Raw genomic sequence first — 9,336 nt, 5'->3', positions numbered from 1 at the left:
TGCATATATATATATGTATATATATATATATACATATATATAATTTTTTATAACGCTTATTAAAATGTTTATTAGAATAACGCTCGATACTAAAAGCCCACATGCACGACTACTATATTATACCAAATTAATGATAAGTATATTTAGAGTTTTATAAAAAAAAATATGTTACAAGTATATTCCGAGTTTGAGCGAAACGAGTCGGTGATAGAATAATCTAGATCACGACATTTGTGATACATAGAAGCGAAATCAAGTCGGAAGACGGCCGGAAACGAAACGTGCTCTGTGTATAGTCACCTTTGTGGTGCGGCGTCGGAGGTCCGGAGATGGTTTCGTGTTTCTGTCTCCATTGGCTTTGAGCAACGATTCTCCTGGATGTCATGGGCGTCGATGGGCCCGGTCCTGCAGGCGCCATGCCCATTGTCGACAACTTTCTCTCAACTATGAGCTCAATCTGTGGCTCCAACCTCGATTCGGCGATAATGTCGTAAACCTCCCGGAAGCTTTTGCCTTGAAGGGACCTTCCATTCCACGCGATCACCTCGTCACCTGAAACAGCCGCAAGGGATCGAGCGTCGTCCAATTCGTTCTTATGGACGGTCGTGGGAACGGAAACGGTTTGCTCGCGATTGTTACGAGTGCTGTCGACAAGCCGTGCGCTTTCAAAGCGTCAAAGTTGAAAGTACGGATTTACCACGACAAAATTTATTAATTAATGCAAAACTAATAATCAATTTCCGATTATGATTTTTCTGAAGCAGAGCGACAAAAATTTATAGTCAGTATTCCGTAACAAAGTTTATCATCATGTATTATCATAATTTCGTCGTAAATAGATAAGACCCGGACGATTAAAAAATTCTCCGAATTGCTTGATCCGAACTTTATAATCTTACCGGGTCTAAGTTGACCTTCTACGTCCGCCGTGCTACCCTTTTTCACTTTCTCGATCAGAGCACCCATGGAACCATCTTCTAATAGCTTGCCACCGACAACTTTTAGTCCGAGTATACTACTACAGCTTCCGGAGCCGGCCGATTTTCGTAAAACCATGTGGCCGATGATCTTCTGACCGTCCTCGCTCGCTTGCCAGGATAATGGATGCTACGGAGCGCGGACAGTATTTCTTTACTGATAATGAGTGTCATACCTTCATAAACCATTAACTATACATATGGAATGATAGTCCGGATTCTGGTCTGATCTTAATCCAGAAGTTATAGATCCAAATGTGCTTACATAAGAAAATTAATAAAATTCGAGATATTTTATGTGACATTAATTAATAACCAGTATGACTTAATATAATTATGAAATATACTGTTGTTTTATTGTAAAAGTAATTAGTTACAAATCACATTCTAGAAACTCATTGTTTGTAAGAAACTTGTATAATTTCATCGGTTTCCAGTATCCTGACATATTTCCATTTTATTGATCTATATTTACTAATTAAAACACAACTAATAGAAAACAATTGCAGCACACATCAGTTTACAAATAGGTATTGAGAAATGCTTTGCGTCTTGCAACACATTTCTCTTGCATGGAATGCACTACTTGAGCTTAAAAAATGTTGTAAGATACAAATGTATAATTTTGAAACTAGCATAAGATTTGAGAGGATACGAATTGGTAAATTATGTCGATATACAAAAAAGAACAATATAATTAATTAGAAAATGGAAACAACTTTAATTGACTACTTTAAATAAGTTGTTTCTAACAAGTAAAAGCTTCACGTTTTTAACTTTCACGAAACCTTTCGCTATCCTCTCAACGAAAACAGTGGTCTTTATGATTTTCGACGATCTGGATACGTCGGAAAATTTAGAACAAGCAACCCATGCTGTTGTAACATGAAACATATAAAAGCGAATAGTGGCCATTGCTTCATGCGCTACATGCGTGATTAGCAAATATTACAATACGTAGGCATTCTGTACGGCATGCATCCCGCACCTGTCCAATTTTTCAATGTCCAAAGATCCCCGGAAAACTTAGAAAAAATTATAGATATACATGTATTGCAGACATGCAAATAACACTGCGTGGTCGTCAATATGCGTAATATTGCGCAAAAATCCTGAGCGTGATGTATTTCTATCTGAGAACGACACGATTCACCAGGTGGATCTACTTTAGGGAAAGGGGTTCGCCTCTTTTTGGCTTCTGTCCTATCAAATGTTGAGCTTCTCAATATCTAATACGAGATTCATAGAAAGCCCGAAGTCTTGTAAGACAGGATTTTAACTCAAATTTTTATTCGTAAAATTATTACATTTTTTTTACTATAGTGGATTTAACAATAGCAATGCTAAACATTACTGGAAAATTAGAAAGTAAAGTTTACACAATCAATCGTATATTCTCGAAAAAAGCTCAAATTTCTGAAATTTCTTAATAGATTCAACCATTTTACAATCCATTTCTACTTTTACGCCAGTAAAATATTTAAAAAGTAATTTTAATCGTTGTAATAATAATGTTTATGATCATGTTGTAATGCAAGTTGAAAGAACTTCCTGTCAGATATGTCCGAAACGCAATGCTTAGCAACATTAAATACCAGACGACAATTAAGCTCCTTGTTCGTGATTAAACAATAGTATTATAGAAACTTCTTTCAATAGTACAGCAGTTATATAACTGCTCGAAATCGTAATAATTGAAGAGATATTAAAAAATCCTTTGCTCAGAACTGATCGACGACAACTAACGAGGTCGTCAAGTCTCGTCAGTTGCGATATCCTTTGGCCGCGATCCAATTTGATTAATTATGAAACAGAAACGTTTTTCTTTCGAGAACTGGCAACTTTGCCAATCCTTTAATTGGATCATTTTAGACGTGATTTGCCTCGCGAAAGAATCACGTGAAATTTTCTAAGTCACTAAAATACACAGTTAACAAAAATACAATATCGCAATGCATTTTTATTGAATAAGATCTGCGTCTGCCAGGACGCGACACAATTATCGATCGGATATAATCGCACAAATTAATTCCCGCATCATCAAGTCCCGTACCTTCCTCCTTCGATTTATTCGAAAGTCAGTAGAATCAATCGCGCTCGACAGTGTTTAGTTTCCTCGTTTTTGCCTTCACGCATCGCAATCAGTTTCCACTTTTGCCTCCGAGAAAATAGAAGTAAGCCTCGAGTTACGTGACTTGTTTGGAAAATAGGAGTGAAAAAGATTGATCCCGATCGAGTTGCTTCAAGAGATACGTAAGTCGTTGCCAAATAAATTACCCGATTGCCGACTGTTTATCCAGGGAATTTAATCTTGGTTATTTGCTTCGTATAATTGGACCGCGATCGCTGCAGCCTATCTTCTTAGTCTATCGAACAATGAACGGTGCACGCAATATTTCGTCCATTCGAACAGAAACTTTGCAAAAATGTTTAAATCTAGAACTGCAGTCGTAAAATATTTCACGGATATTCTATAATTAGCAATAGTTAGCATGTCTAATACTTATTTAATTTTCTTAACGTTTCTAAATAATTTATTTTTAAAACGATATAAATAGATCTTTATTTATTTGTCAATAACTGCGAAGAAATCAAGTTTTATATCGTTACAGCGTTCCTCCTCCATCTGGAAGATTGAAAGCATCGATCAATGTTATTTTCTGCTAATTCCGACAAAAATAGATATCAAATCGAATCATCTTCATGAAGTATTTATAACTGGCTATGTAATTTTATTTCGTTTTAGATTTCAATAAAATTTTCCTAAATTTTTTTTAATAAGAAGATACAATAATCTATAATTAAATCGTGATTACTATTTATTATCCATTTTCGTTATTTGAGTATTGATTCGTTTATATAGAATATTTTATTTCCACAACTATTAATCAAACACACACAGACGCATACATTTATATTATATTGATGAATAAAAATAGCAAAATGAGCTTTATGTATAATAACATAATTTTTTGTCTCTCTTTGGATATTGCCAGAAGAGTTTACACGCCGAATATTGAATCGATTATCTGCAACTTTTTATACATTAAATATAACTCACGAAAACTTAATTGGGCGACCGTATCTTAATTTGGAAGTGGCGTAAAAGAGAAATGAATGTCAGAAATTATATTCATTATTTAAAAGTACATAAATCTTCTTCGTCGCTATTAAATCTATGTCATTGCGAAACTCGAGGAAAATTACAGCATATTTTAGGTAAAAGAGGCACGATGAAATGGAATCGAAAGAAGCCTGACGCAAGAGAATTGTACAGAAGATAATTTTCTACTTAAAATTTTTGAATTCACAGAATACTGTGGATGGCAACCAGTAAAAAATATTTGTCTTTTTACTAATTCCATCAATGTGTGTGCATAAATGACCAATAGCATAGTCGGTTATTTGACAATAAGTCAATTTAAAAGTTGAAAGTGAACGATATTCCGTGACTTCAGCTTTTCGGGAAATAAATTGAATTTTATGTCAACACTGTAAGTTGTACAAAGAAAGCCGATACAAATCATACAAACGAACCTCGAAACGAACACAAGCACACAAGCCTTTAAGCACGAAGTTTAAGGTTAATCGAGCAAAAGAGGTTCTCTCTCCTGTCAGCACAGATGGGATGAAAAAAAAAATCAAACGTTCAAACATAATTTCGTAATTACGGCGTGTGTAATATATATATATATCTCTCTCTCAGTTCACACATCGATCGGTATCAATGGTCTCAGCGCGATCAATTGCGCAATTCTCCACTCCCTGAAACTTCGGCTCTCCTGGCACACGGTACATATTTGTAATCCGAAAGTAACTAATTACAAGTGCTGCGCGCTAATTACATCAATTAGCAAGCCACCTCTCCAATGTACCTTTCCGCTATACTATCGAAGCTAGGAGCGAGAAAGAAAACAATCGTAATTCCACTTTGGACGACGTATTCCATTTTGGATCCGACGCGATTGGCGCCTGGAGATCGCACGCGGAGGAGAGTGATCATTGCCGAGATGAAGTACCGTTTTTATTCCCGATCGGACGCGATCGTGCAACAAAAAGCGCTGCTGAAAAAACCCCTTTTACTCGATTCACCGGCGAATACGATTTGTTCCTAAACTCTTGTCTATCCACGCGCGTGTGTAGGACTCCGCCTTCTACATCACCGATCAACAGATCAACTCCGATCTACAATTCTCTACAACTCGAGAAGCGTTCTCTAAAGTTATTTTCTTTTTTTTTTTATTTATTAATTTTTTTTCGAGCCGGTTGACGTTACTCGTTTGTAACCTGGCCCCGTACCTTGGGCAGATCGCCCCTGTTGCTGTCTTCACTGCTCGTGAAGGTGCTAGAAGTGTCTATCCCGGAGTCTTTGGTCGCGCTGTCTTGGCTACCCTGCCGATCGGCCTCCCAAGACCATTCCTCCTCCTGAGGGCCGCCGACATTGGTCCCACCGTCAAAACGCACTGTCTTTTTCCCCCTTCTCTCCGTGAACCTGATGGACACGCCACATACACACAGAGACACGAGAACGATAAGTGGTTGGTGCCTGTGTGCGTGTGTTTGTCTTGTCGTATCACGCCGCCGCGATTCCGATTTCACGATTTGATCCGACCGAGTGATCGAGCTCGAAGTGTGATCCGCCACGACAACACAACTCACATATATGATATCGGCTTATGTTTCGCCTCCAAGTGATTTCTCATCGTTTTTCCGGATTGTTGGTCAGGAACTTTTGTTTTCTATAGTTTCATTTTTTAATTAAAATATCTTCAATTAAAGCAATATTGTAAATTCGGTCAGATGTGGTCATTCTCCGCATCATAAAAGTGTAAATATGTTTTTAATTTCTTAATATAATTTAAAGGAGAGAATTACACTATGACAATGATGAATTCGAATATTCAATGTATTCTCCGATAAAATTTTGATTACATAAACAATATTTTACCGAGATATTTTACTACTTTTAATTACTATGTATATTGATGCAGTAGAAATTCATACGTTTTAAATACGACAAAATAAACAAATATATCATCATTGTTCCTCGACCAACGACGCAACTTTCTTTACGTTATTATTTCTATTTCTTGTTTAAATCGAGGCGTTGAATACGTATCCCGATTAGAATATTTGTCTTTTCGGTATCTTTAATTAAAGCGATTTTGTAAAGTGTAATGATGAAAATCCCCAATCGTAAAAGTTCATTCATCCATGAAAAACTTTTCAAGTAAAGCGCATAGGATTACATCATAGTTTCAATAATAGATACTATATTTATATTCAATTTCTCAATGTTTATATAGAATTTTTTTAATTATAAAATGTAACTATAAAACGATTATTTTCTAATTTTTTAGTTATAAAATAAAAAAGTAAAAGATAATTGTCATTTTCGCGTATTCTTAGTCAATAACGGCATCGTTTCCGTGTTACAGTAAATTAAAAAAAAAAAAAGCCATTTCATGACGTCGAACTTGTGCGATGGGGACACTCCGCGGCGAGACTTCGTTAAACATTTTCGGTTTTCGTTTGCGATACGATGTCGCGTTTTATCGCAGTGGGAGCACAGTTCTTGCATAACGCATAACGTATAAGAAAATAAACCAACCATAGTCCTTGTCTTCTTTCCTTTCATAATCTTTCAAGACTACCTTAACTAATGTCTTAAGATGGCCACCTAATCAGTTCGTGACATCTTAAGATTGTACAGTCTTAAGTACAAGAATAGACTATGAATATCGACCTGTGATTCTGATTACTTAATTTTCTTATGCTTTATGCTTTATGCGTTATGCAGAAGTCTGTGCTTCAGCCTTAAGGACTTTCTACAATAATACCTGATTTATGCTTCGATCTTAATCCTAAAATCCTAAAATTCAGCCGATGGAATACAGATTTCAGTTAGGACCAATTAGGACTGGCAGCCCTATTGGCTGAATTTTAGAATTTTAAGGGACCAAAGCATAAACCAAGTGTATGAATCATTACCTAAGCTTTAAGTCTTAAGCTATTAGAAATTGACCAATCATAATCGATTGTTCTTCTCACATTCGACTGTGATTGATTAATTTCTTATAAGACTTAAAAACTCAAGTAATAGTTTATTGTAGGAAGCTCATTAAGATCGGCGAAAAAGTGAAAAAAAAAAGCGGCGCACACGATCGTCAGCCTCCTTGAAACGCACCTCCTACTGTCGGCACGCCACTCGTCGCCACACCTTCGGAAGCTCCGTCTGACGAGAGTGCTCTCTTCTTTTCGCGGCTCTCGCGGTGGATGGTGGCCGTTATGCTCCACGGCCGTCATGCCCGCGCCCGACCCGTGGTGCCCATTGTGGAATCCGTTGTGCCTACGCCCACCACTGGACATCGATTTCGGACCTCCCGTGTGGTGGTAGTACCCCTTCCCTACAGTAGATCCAAAACGTTTCGTGTTTTTTTTTTCTTTCTCCTTCGTTTCCTTTTCCTCTTGTCTACGAAAAAGCGCGTGCGCGGATTTTCTTTTTTTTTTTTATGTATCGTAAACCCTTAATTCTAACTACGCTTCTCTCTCCCACCTCCCTAGAGAGAAAAGAGCGTATCCTCTCGCGGTTTTTCTTTGAGATCTTCTCTCTGCGCACGCGTCCTTGTCTATTCTTTCACGGTGTCTCATTTTTCGGCAATCGAGTCCGATCTACGTACCGAAAACGAGACCATTGAATCGGGGATTATCCTGTCATTAGCTCGAGTCGAATACATCTCCCTGCGATGCCCTGCATTCCTAGTCCTGTCCTGTCCGGTGTTTCTCCCTTTTTGATTTCGCGTGTCAGCTTCGTGTGTGCGTTTTGTGTGTAGCGATATACCTAACGGAAACGAGATAAGGCAGCGGTGCAAGCTTGCCCGCGATAAATGTGCGATAGACGACGTCTGAGAAGCGTTAAGTAGAACCGGTACGTTTGAATTTGCCTACGACTGTCACACGATTGGCGAAAGACGCTAAAAGGTATGACTATATGCGTAAATTTGTGCAGGGATCGTGTGGTTGTGTGTGTACGTGTGCGCGTACGTGCATAACGGTAATTACAATTTTTTTTTCTTGGAAAAATGTCCATCTAAAGTTCTGCATTGAGATGCTTTCTGTTTCTTAGGACAGCGGGATTTTAATGGTAGAAATAACAGACTTTTATCCGTTACACAAAAAACTGGGCGAGACACAAAAAGACATGAAAAATTATCGTATGGACGAATAATACAAATTTGGCCTCCGTAAGATCGCATTCATATAAACTGAATTACATCCGTAATATTTGCGGAAAACAATACGCTATCTCGATTTTCCTAAAAAAAAAAAAAAACTTATCTTTAGTTCCTCTTAAAGTTAAATTCTCTTGAAATTTAAAGAAAATCTAGACGCTTACCGTACGGATGCCAAAGATAGGAATGTTCGAAAACTTAATACACGAAAGTGAAATATATGAAACACAGACCCAATCCCAATCTCAAAAATGTAATTTTGGCTGCAGCGTCATCATTCCAATTAATAAAAAGTACCTACGGGTCTATGCGTATATCCAGATAATGTGTATATGCGAGCGAACGGAGGATCTTGAGATGCGGAGATATTTGTGGGAGTTGTATGTGTGTACGCGTATATTCTTGAGTGAAGTATAGATAAAAATATACCTGTGCACGATTCATAGCCGTCCAAAGTAGAACAAATAAAGTCTATTACAATTCTCTGCCGATCGGTCGCATCGCGTGACGTGCGTGTCACAGACGAGGATCTTCTCGTAGAAAAACTTATTACTTCTCTATGTAACTGTGTGTATCCTCGCATTATTTTCATGGTAACTCTGACATAAATGTGTCCCTGAGGGCGTGGGAAGATAATTTTCTTTGCAAAGTGCAAGACAATTCAAAAGAAACCTAAACACAATTAAGTATGGACGGTATGTCCCCAATGAAGTTTAATCTTGAAGTTGGATTAGCGCGAAACGGTTGGATTTAAAAAAAAATCAAATCCCGTGCAAAAAGGACGTGAAAGAATAGGAAGAAAAGTAACAATAATGTATGCGTTATCAAGCCGCAAGAATCAGATAAATCAGAAGGAGAAACAGCTTATCAATCCCTATTTGATACGCACGACCGTTCGGCAGATACGTACACACACATGCACACGCATACGCACAGATATACATATTATATATATGTATATGTAAGTATACATACAATTAGATATATGTGTAGCGATTAATATATAGCGAAAGATGATTTGCTTTGTATTTTTACGTAATAAAATTATTAAGTACCGCGGGGAATTGCCGATTCATTCTGTCTGCCGCCTTCTCCCGCGTACCCCTGGAAGTCATCCCTAGTGGCGG

At 37.5% G+C, this 9,336-nt stretch overlaps 1 protein-coding gene across 5 annotated transcripts in view; it reads right to left on the bottom strand.

Moving 5' to 3' along the window:
- Positions 1 to 9,336, bottom strand: part of Rim (Rab3 interacting molecule) — a 63,698-nt gene that overhangs the window by 25,757 nt on the left and 28,605 nt on the right. For all 5 annotated transcript variants that reach the window (XM_018518451.1, XM_018518447.1, XM_018518446.1 and 2 more), the window contains exons 6-9: positions 7,165 to 7,384; positions 5,277 to 5,469; positions 900 to 1,107; positions 301 to 552 (exon numbers count right to left, since the gene is read on the bottom strand). In XM_018518451.1, the coding sequence (XP_018373953.1) occupies positions 301 to 552; positions 900 to 1,107; positions 5,277 to 5,469; positions 7,165 to 7,384 (873 nt within the window). The remainder of the gene's footprint in view (positions 1 to 300; positions 553 to 899; positions 1,108 to 5,276; positions 5,470 to 7,164; positions 7,385 to 9,336) is intronic.

This window comes from Trachymyrmex cornetzi, unplaced genomic scaffold, assembly GCF_001594075.2.
Source record: "Trachymyrmex cornetzi isolate Tcor2-1 unplaced genomic scaffold, Tcor1.1 scaffold75, whole genome shotgun sequence".
NCBI lineage: Eukaryota > Metazoa > Arthropoda > Insecta > Hymenoptera > Formicidae > Trachymyrmex > Trachymyrmex cornetzi.
Note: the sequence above shows the minus strand (reverse complement) of the source record. Positions and strands in the feature narration are given on the sequence as shown.